Source organism: Saprolegnia parasitica, assembly GCF_000151545.1.
Source record: "Saprolegnia parasitica CBS 223.65 unplaced genomic scaffold supercont2.9, whole genome shotgun sequence".
NCBI classification, from domain to species: Eukaryota; Oomycota; class Saprolegniomycetes; order Saprolegniales; family Saprolegniaceae; genus Saprolegnia; species Saprolegnia parasitica.
In genome coordinates this window covers 65,535-78,662 of record NW_012156403.1, presented here as the reverse complement: position 1 = coordinate 78,662, position 13,128 = coordinate 65,535, and the positions used below count along the sequence as shown (strand labels likewise).

Sequence of the window (13,128 nt, the reverse complement as noted above, 5' to 3'; positions counted from 1 at the left end):
TGCTGCCGTCAGTATACAAAGATGCAGATAAATGGCTTCCACTCGTTATAAACGCGTTTTTCTGTTTCGGCCATTTGAAACGGCTTGGGCAAACAACGGCTTGGCTAGCAGTACGTACTATCACTGCGGCATCACCTCTTCCTCCTGTGTCACTGCAATCGCATCAGCACTCTACTGGTCCGCGCCGTTTGCTGCTGTGGAATCGGGGCTTGAAGACGACGGCTCCGACGCGGGATGGAGGCAGCTGGTTGCTGGCTGTTGGCAGTAAGGCTTCTTGAGCCTCTTGAGCTGTCCCTTCCACATCGGCGAAGACTGTAGACCGTAGCCACGACACCACCAAGCGTCATCGATAGGTCGTGGGCCTACGCAAGCCTCTGTGTTTCGGTTTGGCAGCAGCGCCATGCATGTGCAATCCAGAAACATGTAATACGGTTGCAGCAGCTCGGCCTGCGCCACTCGTCAGTTGCCATCGGCACCTCAAAGTCGCTCTTCTGCCCGTTGCTACATCGACTGCAAGCTGACTGCATACTGCGTCGTGCTGCACTGACACATTTTTGTAACGCTTTTGGCGCTCTTTAACGCGTTTAACGCATCGACGCAAGATACGCGCGTGTGATTGGCCAAAAGTCTTCGCCAATCAGCGCCCGGTGCTCGATTTCATCTCTTGTCCAGTCGTCAGATAGCAAATCGAGGAGCATCATGCGTCGTCAAGTGCTCGGAAGCATCGCGCCGCTCCGCGCCGGCGCCCGCGGCTGGGGCTGGTACCACCGCGCGCTCGAGAAGATGAACGCGCCCAAGGCCGCGGCCAAGAGCTACGACTACGCTGTCCCGGCGCCCGAGGCCCCGCGCCCGCGCGTGGCCTTCAGCGTGCAGATTGGCAACACGGAGCCCGAGAAGGTCGTCGTCGAGGTCGCCAAGGACATTGTGCCGGCGACGGCAGCCAACTTTTTGCAGCTGGCGGAGAGCGGCTACAAGGGCACGCCGATCCACGCCGTCCAGAAGAACCAGTTCATCACGGGCGGCGACATTGTCGCGGGCAACGGCACGGGGGCCCAGTCGGCGGCAGGTGGCACGTTCGCGGACGAGAACTTTGCGCTGCGCTTCACGGAGGCCGGCGTCCTCGGCATGGCCAACGCCGGCGTCAACTCGAACGGGTCGCAGTTCTTTATCACATTGGCGCCGATGCCGCACTTGAACGGCCGCAACGTGGCCTTTGGCAAGGTCGTCGAGGGCATGGACGTGGTGCGAAAGGTAGAAAATGTGTACTGCGTCAAGGGCAAGCCGCTCACGGAGATTAAACTCGTCGACTGCGCGCTCTTGTAAACGCTCTTCGCCCCAGAGATACTAGATGAAGAATATACTACCCAATCCCTTGTTGCCTGTCTCCATCGCGACCAAGACGTGGCAACTTTTGAGTGCTTAAAAGTAGTACGGGTCGTCCTCAAGCGACTCGTACATCGTCGGCTCTTCTTCGTGCACGGGAGGCAGCGCCGCGCCGTCCGGTGCCACTTGGAACATGTTCTGCACCCGCGGGTCCTCGTCGCCGAGAAAGCTCTTTTGCGACGTGAGCGTCCGCTTCTTGTTGCGGCTCGGCTGGATCGAGTCGTGGCGCTTGAGCGGCGCCATGCGCGAGGCGGCGCGGGCTTTGGCCTTGCGCAGAACGTCTTCGTCGTTCTCGAGGCCGTGCACCTGGCCCCACTCGAGCGCGCCGAAGTCGCGGAGGAGCTGCGCGAGGCAGATGCGGTGCGTGACAAAGCTCACGTTGGACTCGGAGAGCGACGCCGAGTTGAGCGTCCAGTACATGTGCTCGGGCGTCACTTGGAGCGATGTGAAGAAGCGCAGCGAGAACGCGAAGAAGGGCGAGCTCACATAGGCGAGGAGCAAGTCCGACTTGCCAGAAATCGCGTCGCCGAGGGCTTCGGCGTGCAAGTACCGCAGCACGGGCCACATGGGGCTGCAGAACGCGAGGCGCTTGAGCTGGACCGCGCACTTGGCGTTCTCGCCCATCGCAAGCGACAGCGTCGGCGTCGGCGAAGCTGTGTTGAGGGCCAACGTGAGTGGCACGAAGAAGGACGAGGAAGAGGCGCTACCTTCCCCATTGTCGGGCGCTTGGACGAGGACCTGGAACGCTGCGTCTTGAACGCGCACCTGGATCTCGTGCTCGCCGCCGTCGTCGCTGGCCACAAATTGGCTCACAAGGAGGTCGCCGTCGTCGGCCTTGACGACGGTTCGCGTCGGCGCCGTCACGCGCGCCTCGAACGCCGCTTCCGGGTCGGTGAGCGGCACCGGCACTGCGGCCTGCCATGGCCCCTTGCACGTGACTTCGGTCGCTTCGAACGAGAGGTCGCTGTCGAAACCCGCGGGAAGGCCGCCGGAGAGTAGCAGCGCGACTTCGTCGACGCGGCTCGCGACCTTGGACAGCAGCAGGTTCACGCTGTTGTAGCCCTCTTCGAGCGTCGTGATCTCGGCTTCGATCTGCGTCTTCATCTCAGGACGCGACGAGAGCTTCTGCCGCAGTTGGCGCTCGATCGACGCGTAGGCGGCGGCCGCGCCTTCGCAGAGGTCGACACGGATATTGGTGCTATGAAGCCCAAGCGAGACGTCGACCGGGTACGATTCGATCTCGCCGACCGTCTCGAGGAGGCTCAAAAAGTCGACCTCGTCAGTTGGACCAAGGAGGCGGATCGCCGTCTGCCAGCACGCGGCGAGGAGGTGCCGGACGTTGGGCTGTCGCCGCAGCCGCTGCACGTACTCGATGAGCTCGCGCATCGAGAGGTAACTGAGTGCCGCGTCGCTCGAGAAGATCTTTTGCTTGAGCGTCGCCGCCGGCGTGAGCACAAACACCTTGTAGAGTTTGTAGAGGGCGTCGCCCTGCGCCGGCGTCAGCGACAGAAGCGCCCGGGCCTCGTCCGCGTGCGCGTCGTCGGTTGCGCTCAGCGAGGCGTCAAAGACGGAGAGCGGGCGGCCCTCGAGACGCAAGTCGCCCGTGAGCCGCACCTTGGCACGGCCTTCCTTGAAGAGGACGCCCATTTCAGAGCTAAAGAAGTTGACGGCTGCCTCTTCGACCACCGACGGTAGCACGCGGTTGAGGAAGTGCTTGAGGACGCTGTCGTTGGCCTTCCCGCGCACAGACGAGTTGGCTTGGCGCTCGTAGTACTTGAGGCTGTTGAAGCTCACGTCGAGGTCGTCCTTGTGGACGCGCCAGCCCGTGAGGTTGTCGAAGACGAGCGGGATCGAGGCCGTGAAGAGCGCCTCAATGTTGAGCTCGTCGCAGTGGAAGGTCGGGATCCGGCCCTCCGAATACACTTTGAAGTTGGTCGCGCGGATTTGGAGACCGGTGTCGGAGAGGGGTGTGAGGCGCAAGACCACATGCGGCGCGGCGCGCTGGGTCTCGATCGAGAACGACGTCTGGTACGATGCCATCCACACGTCCCTAGTCCGAGTTGATACCTTGATACTAATTACGAGGAAAACGTGCTACGTACCCGACGCCAACGTAGACGCCGCCCGTGCCAAACCGCAGCGTAAAGCCTTCGACAGCCGGGAGGTAGTGCAGCTGCTTGGAGCGCTCGACGTCGGCCCGGAGGTTTTCGACGAGGTTCCGCAGCTCGGCGTAGTCGGCGCCGGCGCGGGTGGCCTGGAGCTCGGGCGACGCGGCCAGCGCCAGCGTCGACGCGTCCAGCTTGGCGTCGAGGACCTTGAGCTGTTTCTGCATCGACTCGATGCGCCTCGAGCGACTGCTCTTGTCGTCGTACCAGCGCTTCTTGCGCGCGTCGTCTTCGCTGCCCATGTACTCGTGGATCACCTGCACGTACTGCCGGATGACATCAAAGGCGTTGGGCGGCAGGACGGCACACGGCTTGGGCACAAGGAGGTTCTCTGCGTCCATGATGAACTCGCGAAGGAGCGTGTACGAGCCTTGGAGGCCCGTGAAGCGCACCATCATGCTCAGCATCACGGCTGCGTCGTGGGCGTCGTACTTTTCGAGGAGCCGGCTCTGGTTGTGTTCGACGTGGCGCATGATGTCCTCAACGCTGTACTCGCCGAGCGTGTTCTTGCGCACGAGCGACCGCGAGAAGACGAGCGTGATCGGCAGTGGCAGCTCCTTCAGCGCTGCGTACGCCGCCGCCACGTCCGCGACGGGCGCCGTGTTGATGCTGACAAGCACGTCGTCCCGCCGGATGAGGCCCATGTTGCGCAAGTCGAGGACGTCGACAGCGTTCGCCTTCTTCTGCAGCACATTGGTGACGAGGATGATGTCGTGGCGGTCGGCGCGCAGCTGCAGCACGTCGAGGGCGGCGCGGGACTTGACAAAGACCTCGGTCAAGAGCGGTAGCGACTGCAGATCGATGCTCCGCGGCTTGGTCGTGTCCTTGGCGCCCGCGTTGGCCTGGAAGAACTCGTTGAGGACGCGCCGGCCCGTCGGCGAGAGGGCCTCATTGAGGAGGCTGCGGCCCGACGTCGTCGTCGGCAACATCGGGTCTAGCGAAATGAGCTGTCGGCCGATTGACACAGGCGTATGAGCCAGAGAGTGGCCACCTGGTGCGACGCTCTTTTTTTAACCGCACACAACTATCTATCGATTTGTATGTGAATCGAAAAAATGCAGCTCAACTCAATCGAAGCGTTGATTTGAGTTTCAGTGGCACGACCACTGACTGCAGAAATGTATTGCGATCGGGACCGGGCGGCAATGGCACAACCAAGCATACGCCGGCCATGTGCTGACATGGGACGGGAGAGACTCGTGATCGACACACTGGAAGTGACCATAAAGGAGGTCCTCGAAGGAAGGCCACACTAGACAGCGTCCCGACATGGGGAGTCGCCCCTTGCATCGTCTACTAGTACGACATCTGGGTCCGATTGCGAGACCGCCTGCGGCAACGCTGCGAGGAAGGCCAAGATGGCATCTCGAAGCAACGTTACGATGGAAGTACTCGAGTTGGTAGAAAAGAAAGGTGGTCACGACGCAGGCGTGCGACATCCACCGCGTAGGGCTAGGCCAGCTTGTGCAAACAGCTGCAGCGTACTCGAGCCAAGGAGGTCATTTCCATTCTTTTCGCATATATGGGGTTTTCGACGCTGCCGACGTCGGCGCGCTTGACGTACCTCGCGCCGGCGCCGCATCTGGACGACGCCGTGCGCGCGATCTTTGCGCAGGAAGCCAACATGCGATACATTCCGTTTCTCTGCAACCTCTCGGACGACGCGTGGGCGAGCCGGCGGTCGTCGCACCGAAGCATGATGGCCAGCTGCGAAGGCGCCTTCTTGGACGTCATCGAAACGAGCTCGGGCGCGGTTGTTGGTACGACCGGCTTTCGCGTCATGAACGTAGCCACGGGCGAGGGCGAGTGGGGCGTCATTCTCTCCGAGACGGCCCAAGGCAAGGGCTACTGCCGCGAGATGCACGACGCAACCATGGTCTGGGCCAAGTCGATTGGCCTCCATCGGATCACGGCGGCGACGTGGGAGTCGAACGCGCGCATGAACCAGCTCCTACGACAGTACGGCTGGACGTTCCTTGAGACCATCGTCAACGAGCTCGGGACGTGGAACGAGTACGAATATGTCCTTCAATAGATAGACAAGTTGTGCAGTAATGAACCAATGACGTCCACTCTGTTGTCGGGCGCGGCCTTCGTATCCGGACCATCCGGAAGATTGCGGCAATGCCAACGCTGGACGAGATGGAGGCGCTGGTCGCGCAGCTCCAGTCGCCGGCACGGGACGCGGCCATTCTCACAGTGTGCCGTGCAGCGCTCGTCGACGACGACTGCGGCGCTCGCGACTGGGCGCGGACCACGGTGCTCGATACGCTGACCGTGTACGCCAAGCCCAACCTCACGCAGAGCGTCGCTCGCGCGCCAATGGTCCTACGCCCATCGCTTCCGCTCCAGCAGCGCGTCATCCAAGAGACGATGGTTAGCGTCTTGCGCAGCGCGTCGGCGCCGCTACCGGCTGCTGCGCTGCAGCAAGTCCAGGACTTGCTCGAGACCGCGCCACGTCATCTCTTTCTCGAGGTTGCCCCGCTCGTGGCGCTGCAACCTGCTCTGTCGCGCCTCGCCGCGTCCTTTGAAGCTCGCTTGCAGCAAGACATGCGCGATGTGGCGATCGACGTTCAATGGCAGCTCTGGGCGCGCTGGCCACGGCTGTGGCAGCACCAGGTCGTCACGACAAGTCCTTCTTCTTGACGCGTACGACAGGCGCTCTTGTAGCTCGAGCGATGGCTCGTTGAAGCGCACCGCGATCCGTTTCGCTCGATGCATAACCTTGTGTTTTCCAGCGCGCCGTCGTCGTATGCAGCGACGTACTCGACTGCAATGTACTTGGTCGCGCGCCGCTTCGTCGCGAGGTAGCTGCTTCGTGAAGGCATGCCATTCCAACGTTGCAGCTAGTCGCCTCGAGGCCTATCCAACCGTGCGAGCCCAGCAACTCATACACGCGCTATACACTGCATTGCCCGTTGCGGTTCGGAGCGTTCTCGACAAGCAGCCACCGCCGACGTCCGCTGCTGAGGTACCTCGCGGTGTGTGTTTGCGTCCTCAACGCCCGTTCATAGACGTGGCTCTTCTTCGCCGAGCGGCCGGCACGTCTGCGCGATGCGTGCTCGAGCGCGGTCTCCAGTGACGCTGCCATCGAGACGCTCGCGCTCGTCTACGGCGCTCGTCGCTACCTGCACGACGTCTCACGCGCGCTCGTCACCCTCGACACCTTTATGGAGTGGATGCAGGCCCATCGGTCGCCTCTTGCTTGGCAGGCAGCCGCTCATGCCACCTCGTGCGTAGAGAAGACGTCGTACGCCACGCCCTCGTGACCGTGCAGCTACTCAGCGTCGCGCTCATGGCGCACCCCGTGACGCTCCTCGAGTGCATCCAATGTATGCAGTACATTCTCCAGCTCCAGCCGCCCAGTGTCGAACGACGGTGCGTACACGCCACGAGGTTAGCAGGAGCCAACGGTGCGTTTCTAGGACGCACCAAATCGGCGCTCACGCAGGTGCTGGACGCAGTGACGTGGCTGCCGAGCCCGCTGGCCGCCGCTCTCCGGAAAGAAGTCGGTGTCTGGGTCGGCCGCCTGCAGTACGATGCGTCCACTAAAGTGCCCGACGCATGGCTCGCCCACATCGCGTAGCGTGTTCCAAGATATCAAAAGCCAGATCGTGTTTGCGTCCCATCTTATTGCTGCAAGACGCCCTCGCTCTTTTGGATCTTGAGCGAAAAGTCCAGAAAGCCGTACCCTAATCCCTCTCATATAAGACAATTGTTGGTGCATCGAATGCGAACCTTGGGTCAACTTGCCCTGGCTGACAATGTCGACGTGCGGCGAGAGGTACTGGGGCATCGTTGCGCTCGTGATGCCGCCGCTCGCCTCGATGAGAAGGTGCGGGAATTGCTGCTTGAGCTTGGCGGCCACCTCCTTGAGCTGCGGCGGCTCAAAGTTGTCGAGCATCACAATGTCCGCGCCGGCCGTCGCCGCCTCGATCGCCTCTTCGATCTTGCGGCACTCGACTTCGATCTTCATCGAGAAGCCGGCCGCCGCCTTGGCCTTGGTGACCGCCTTGGTGATGGAGCCCGAGGCCCACACGTGGTTGTCTACACATCGTCAAACGCTCCAGCAAAACCAAGTCGACCCTTGAGCATGACCATTTGGCTCAGATCGTGCCGATGCGTGCTCGCCCCCGCGACGAGGAGCGCGTACTTTTCGACGATGCGGAAGCCGGGCGTTGTCTTGCGCGTGCCGGCGACATGGCCTTGCCAGCCGAGGTCGCGCGCAGCCTTCACCGCCGCGTGGGCCTGCGTGGCGATACCACTGGCGCGCGTGATGATGTTGAGCGCCGTGCGCTCGCCGAGGAGGATGTTGCGGACCGCGCCAGTCACCTTGGCGACGACAATCTTGCCCGACGGGACAGCCGACGGCGTGATGACAGAGCCTTCGGGCATGGTCCACTCGACCTTGCAGTCGACGGCCTCAAACACAGCTACGCAGACCATAAGCTTCTCGTGTCGCACGCTTCTCACGCACCAGTGAAGAACGGAACGCCCGCGACGATGCCATCGGACTTGCCGAGGAGGAAGGCGACGTGCTCGGCCTCTACTCGTGACCATGAGCACGCGTGGCATGGCGGGTGACGTACCGCCGACGACGAAGCCGCCCACGTCGTACGACGGAATGTCGTCTTCGAGCCAGAGGGCCACGTGCTTCTTCCACGTCGGCGGCAGGAGGTGCGCGAAATCCATGTCTTCTTCTTCCGGTTTGTCGTCAATTCAGAACTGAGCGGTGCACCGCGAAAGTGCAACTTGCCGCTGATTGGCTGGAATCCCCGTCGCGGCGGATGTCGCGCCGTCGTCGGCGGCGTCTGATTGGTCGCCCGCGAAATGACTCATCGCGGGTGACTCAGTTTTATCCGGATCGCGCCACGACGCCTCGGCACCGCGTCGGTTGGTCCACCGACCGAACGGCTTCGAAGACGTCGCAACCGACGCGGCTAATGTTCCATTGGCGCCCGCTAGAAAGGCCGGGCATTCCCGGTTTTGTCGTCTCGGATGAAGTCTGCGCTGCTTGTGCTATCGGCGGCGCTGCTCAGTGGCGTCGCTTCCAAGCACCACCACCACGTCGCCAAGCACGAACGCCACGAGAGAGAGAGGTGCTGCCACCGCACGATGCACGGCCGGGAGCACTGGCACCCGCACCACCCCGAGTACACGCCGCCCGAGGTGACGCCGGCGCAGCGCCACGAAATCGACAACGTTCTCCCGACGGCGTTCGACTGGTGCGAGCAAGGGGTGTGCGGGCCGTCGTGGAACCAGCACATTCCGAAGTACTGCGGGTCGTGTTACCTCCACGGCGCGCTCTCGCAGGCGCAGGACCGCATCAAGATCATGCACGCCAAGAAAGGCTTCACCGGCGCCGACGTCATGCTCGGGCGCCAGAGCTTTCTCAACTGCGCGCCGGGGCACAACATCTCCAACGGTTGTGACGGCGGCGAAGGCATTGATGTGTGGCGCTTCATGGCCGACTACGGCCTTCCGGACGAGACTTGCCTCCCGTACAATGCGACCGACTACGCCAAGTACACGTGGACCAACGGCACGTGCCCGCCCGAGGGCTACTGCATGAAGTACGTCCATGCCATTGCTCGGTCCTAAGAATACTTATACCCACTGCTATTAGCTGCATGTACACGCCCGAGAGCCCCAAGGTGGCGCAGTGCTTTCCGGTCACCAAGATGGTCCGGTACCGCGCCGCGTCGTTTGGCCATATCAAGGGCGAGCACGCGATGCTGAAGGAGCTCCAGAACGGTCCGATCACGTGCGGCATCGCCTGCAGCGACGGCTTCTCGTACAACTACTCGGCCGGCATCTTCAACGACACGACGGGCTTTATGGACGTCGACCACGACGTCGAGATTGTCGGCTACGGCGAGGAGGACGGTGTGAAATTCTGGCACATTCGCAACTCGTGGGGCTCGTACTGGGGCGAGAACGGCTTCTTCAAGATCGTCCGCGGCACCAACAACCTCGGCATCGAGTCCGACTGCACGTTTGTCGTCCCGGATGTGAGTCAAGAAGACCTTGTCTGGAGCCAAACGCCAGCGTACGGCGGGTCCATTTGGGGCATCCGACCCTTCTCGGACGCTGCCAAGGCGCACCCGACCGTCCCCGATACGTTGGACGTCACAGGTGGCGAAGGAAGACCGCTGCCGACGCCGTCCCCCGAGACAACGGCCGATGCATCGACAACGCCGGCATCCACGACGGCCGGTCAACCACAGATCTTTCGCGCGCCATCGCTTATTTTGTTGTAGAGATCTTAGTCAACGCCCCGACGCCTAAACCAACCACCGATACGCCCGAGTCGACCACCAAGAAACCAGAGCCGACGACGGGTACCGTCGTATGAATGCAGCAGGACCATGGCCAACTCGGCAAGTAGAAATGGTTTTGGCCAGCCCGACACCGACTACTGCCGAACCTCCGACACTGGCGCCGACGACACATCGGCCGCCGGTCACACCCCGTACGCCGATATGAAGCGCCGGCTGAGAAATCTAAAGAGATGTGTACCGGTAGGCGCAACACCGGTGCCGACGGGCAACGGGACGGACGACACCATCATGGCGCAGTCGGCATCGTTCTCGCCCGTCACGTCGTTGTCGACGTCGACGCTCGCTTGCCTCGGGCTCCTCATGGTGGTTGTGGCCGGCGTCGTCCTCCGCCGCTTTATCAGCCGCCATGCTCGCCACGACGCGTACGACATTATCAACTGATCTCTACACGTTCCATACTACCCATTCCCTTGCATAATAATAAGACCAACCAGGCCCGTCGCCACCTTTTTCTTCTCGCGTGCGGACGGTCGGGGAGGGCTAGGGTACGTGTGACCCGCCATGTAACCAAGTGCAGTGCATTGCAAAGACGCAACTGGAGCCAGGAGCTCAGTTGCAGCCGACAAGGCGGGTCAGCTCCACCACGATCGATGGGCCACCTCCCTTCCAAACGACTCTAAGTTGGCGGTGTACTACAGGTCGGGCGGAATCCAAGCAACTTCAACTTGTGAAAAACAGACACCCATTCGGATCATTACACTCGACCGACTGCAGTGCAAACTGAGCGCCGTCCATGCAGCGTCGCGCGTCCCTCGTGCTCTTGCTGGTGGCCGTCGTCGCCCACAACCCCGCGTGGGAGAGGGCCAACGACGACCGTCCTCGTATGTAGCGGTCCACCCGGAAGGCCGATGTCTCAGTCACCGTAGCCATCGTGCTCGCGTTCCCGACACCACCACCATTGCCCTCGACCGCATCGACTCTGCTCGGGAAATCCGGCAGTACAGACAGCGGCGCAGCTCAGAACTTAGACCTGACCGCGGCAGAACCTGTCGCTCCATTCACGACGACGATCGCGCCTGCTTGGAGTACGCCCTCACGCTCTTCGTCTATACCACACCACGTCGTTGTGTAGAAGTCGTCTTGCCAAGCCCGACGCCAACGAGAGCTCCGCCTGAACACGTCAACCAACACAGCGCAGCGCTTCGGTCGACGGACCTTGGCGCTACGTCGTCGGCGCGCCTTGGCAGCACCGAGCTCGTTTGTGTGTGGCTGGTGGCAGGGCTATCAGTGATAACGATCTACCGTCACCACTCCCGCCATCGTACGAACGAGTTCTACACCAGTATCGACTAGCACACTCATGTAAAATCACGTTTAAAACCCAATTCAAAATCCACCGAGCATACATTATCAACTCTGAACGATCAGAGCGTCGCGGGCGTCAGATCGCCTTCGACCTGCGCGTAGCCTTGGCGCGTGTGACGGCGGTACACGACCGCCGCCGTTGCCGCAACCGCCACGGCGACAAGCCCGCCGACGACATAGCCCCAGCTGTTGCCGTCGGTGGACGCCGCCGGCGCCAGCACCTTGGTCGTCGTCTCCTTGGGCACGTCGGCGATCGCGAGGTACCAGAGACTCATGACGCCCGTGTGCGCGATCGTGCTGTCGTAGGACGCGACGATGCGGAGGACGTCGGTGGTGCGCATGCGGAGCGGCGGGTCGAACGTGCACGTGCTCATCGCGATGACGTAGCCGTTCTCGTTGCCGGCGACGGTGCCGTTGCCGTAGGTTGGCAGCGACGAGCAAATGTGCTCGTCGGTCGTGTCGTTGTAGAGGTGGATGCCGAGGCCGGCGCGGTGCTGGTGCCCGACGGCGTAGACGAGCTCGACTTCACGGTCGTCGAGCGTGTAGTCCTCGCCGAGGTCAAAGACCACGTTGCCCGTGCCCACGTGCTGGCGCGCCGAGATGGTGTACACGCACCCCGGGTTCTCTGCCGGGTTGCACTGGGGCACGTCGTACTCGACCGCGCCGTGGTGGAGAAGGTCGCCGGACGCATCGCAGCAGCCCGCGAGGTACAGCTCCTTGTTCTCGGGCTCAATGTCGTCGTAGTCGATCGTGTAGCGCATGTAGTAGGTCGACGTCGGCGGCGCCGGCGCTGGCAGCTCGTGCTTCTCGAGACAAAACTCGCCCGTGTTGCAGCACCAGAGGCCGCCCGTGTACGTCTCAAAGTTGCACACCGTGTTGTTGTCGTGGAGCAATTGGGGGCTGCATTCGTGCGGGTTCTCGACGCCGTTGATGGTTCCGTTGGAGAAGTCGTCCTCGGCCGTGCACGGGCACTCGAGGCACCGGTGCGCTTGCGCCGGCGACATCTGCCGCGTGTTGAGGATGTGGACGTTGGCGATCCACTCGTCCTCGCCCTCGGTCGTGAAGAAGGCGTACGGGTAGTGGAACTCTTGGGGCGTCCCGCGCGCCTCGGTGCCCGCGCCAAAGCCGACGCCGCGGTACGCGCCCTTGGGCTTCATGGGCGTCCACTTGCCTTCTTGGTTGGCGTAGCGCTGGTGGCGCGAGCCCACGACGTGGTGGTGCAGGTACGCATCGTACGTCGGCGTCGGGATGACCGTGCCGTCGGCGGCGATCTCGACAATGTCGCCGGCGAAGCGGTACACGGCGATAGGGCCCTTGGGGATCTTGAGCACGTGGAAGGCGTTGCTGATGCCGCCTTGCTCGAGCGTGATGGGCTGCGTGTAGGCCGTGAACGTCTTGCGCTCGGCGACGACGGCGCTAAGAAGGCCGAGGAGGACCGCGGAAGCAAACTTCATGGTGGCAAATCCAAAAATGACCAGCCGAAAGATCCGCGATCGACGGTCGCAAAATGTTTACAAACGGTGGGCTTTGGACAAACCAAAAACAAGTTGCACTTGGCAGCACAGCTGGACGTGTGGGCGACCGCCGTTGCGACAGCGCAGACGACCCATACCGCAGTCAACACCGTGGATGACGTAACTAGTAGTAGACCAACGAGCGACTGGAGGCCTCACTTGTATCCATCCGCGTCGCCGAGATAATGCGCTACCCATGCACCCGTTGGATCCAACTGGAAGGGCAATTTCGACCTGATTCGAATTTTGCCGCAACGGGATTGGTCGAGAATGAAGGTCGTAACAAGCACTATGACATAAGAACTCATTTTGGCCAATCAAACACCTGAAGGACAAGTGGGTTGCATGAGCTGGTTGGATGATGGCGTACGGTGGGGGCATAATATGCTGCCAGCCACAGACTCTTGAAATCTTTCGTTG

At 61.9% G+C, this 13,128-nt stretch overlaps 7 protein-coding genes across 7 annotated transcripts; 4 read left to right on the top strand and 3 right to left on the bottom strand.

The window, feature by feature from the left end:
• Window positions 1-681: 681 nt before the first annotated feature.
• SPRG_03474 (hypothetical protein) lies at window positions 682-1,399 on the top strand. The gene has a single exon (XM_012342062.1). The coding sequence runs from the start codon at window positions 700-702 to the stop codon at window positions 1,321-1,323; it is 624 nt and encodes a 207-aa protein (XP_012197452.1). The 5' UTR covers window positions 682-699; the 3' UTR covers window positions 1,324-1,399.
• On the bottom strand, window positions 1,398-4,496 carry SPRG_03473 (hypothetical protein). Its single transcript, XM_012342061.1, has 2 exons — window positions 3,486-4,496; window positions 1,398-3,433 (listed from the first exon to the last, which is right to left on the bottom strand). The coding sequence occupies exons 1-2, from the start codon at window positions 4,475-4,477 to the stop codon at window positions 1,420-1,422; spliced, it is 3,006 nt and encodes a 1,001-aa protein (XP_012197451.1). The 5' UTR covers window positions 4,478-4,496; the 3' UTR covers window positions 1,398-1,419.
• A 574-nt stretch (window positions 4,497-5,070) lies between these two features.
• Window positions 5,071-5,610, top strand: SPRG_03472 (hypothetical protein; the record flags this gene model as incomplete). Its single annotated transcript, XM_012342060.1, has 1 exon — window positions 5,071-5,610. The coding sequence occupies one exon, from the start codon at window positions 5,071-5,073 to the stop codon at window positions 5,581-5,583; it is 513 nt and encodes a 170-aa protein (XP_012197450.1). The 3' UTR covers window positions 5,584-5,610.
• A 1,233-nt stretch (window positions 5,611-6,843) lies between these two features.
• On the top strand, window positions 6,844-7,171 carry SPRG_03471 (hypothetical protein; the record flags this gene model as incomplete). Its single annotated transcript, XM_012342059.1, has 2 exons — window positions 6,844-6,930; window positions 7,000-7,171. 2 exons carry the CDS (start codon window positions 6,844-6,846, stop codon window positions 7,132-7,134), a joined length of 222 nt encoding a protein of 73 aa, XP_012197449.1. The 3' UTR covers window positions 7,135-7,171.
• A 7-nt stretch (window positions 7,172-7,178) lies between these two features.
• SPRG_03470 (nicotinate-nucleotide diphosphorylase) lies at window positions 7,179-8,240 on the bottom strand (the record flags this gene model as incomplete). Its single annotated transcript, XM_012342058.1, has 5 exons — window positions 7,179-7,240; window positions 7,287-7,595; window positions 7,634-7,981; window positions 8,026-8,094; window positions 8,138-8,240. The coding sequence occupies 5 exons, from the start codon at window positions 8,238-8,240 to the stop codon at window positions 7,179-7,181; spliced, it is 891 nt and encodes a 296-aa protein (XP_012197448.1).
• A 306-nt stretch (window positions 8,241-8,546) lies between these two features.
• Window positions 8,547-10,270, top strand: SPRG_22117 (hypothetical protein; the record flags this gene model as incomplete). The annotated part of the gene is made up of 5 exons (XM_012342387.1): window positions 8,547-9,121; window positions 9,175-9,764; window positions 9,809-9,889; window positions 9,937-10,020; window positions 10,074-10,270. 5 exons carry the CDS (start codon window positions 8,547-8,549, stop codon window positions 10,268-10,270), a joined length of 1,527 nt encoding a protein of 508 aa, XP_012197777.1.
• Window positions 10,271-11,207: 937 nt separating this feature from the next.
• SPRG_03467 (hypothetical protein) lies at window positions 11,208-12,655 on the bottom strand. Its single transcript, XM_012342057.1, has one exon. It carries the CDS (start codon window positions 12,646-12,648, stop codon window positions 11,254-11,256), a length of 1,395 nt encoding a protein of 464 aa, XP_012197447.1. The 5' UTR covers window positions 12,649-12,655; the 3' UTR covers window positions 11,208-11,253.
• Window positions 12,656-13,128: the final 473 nt, after the last annotated feature.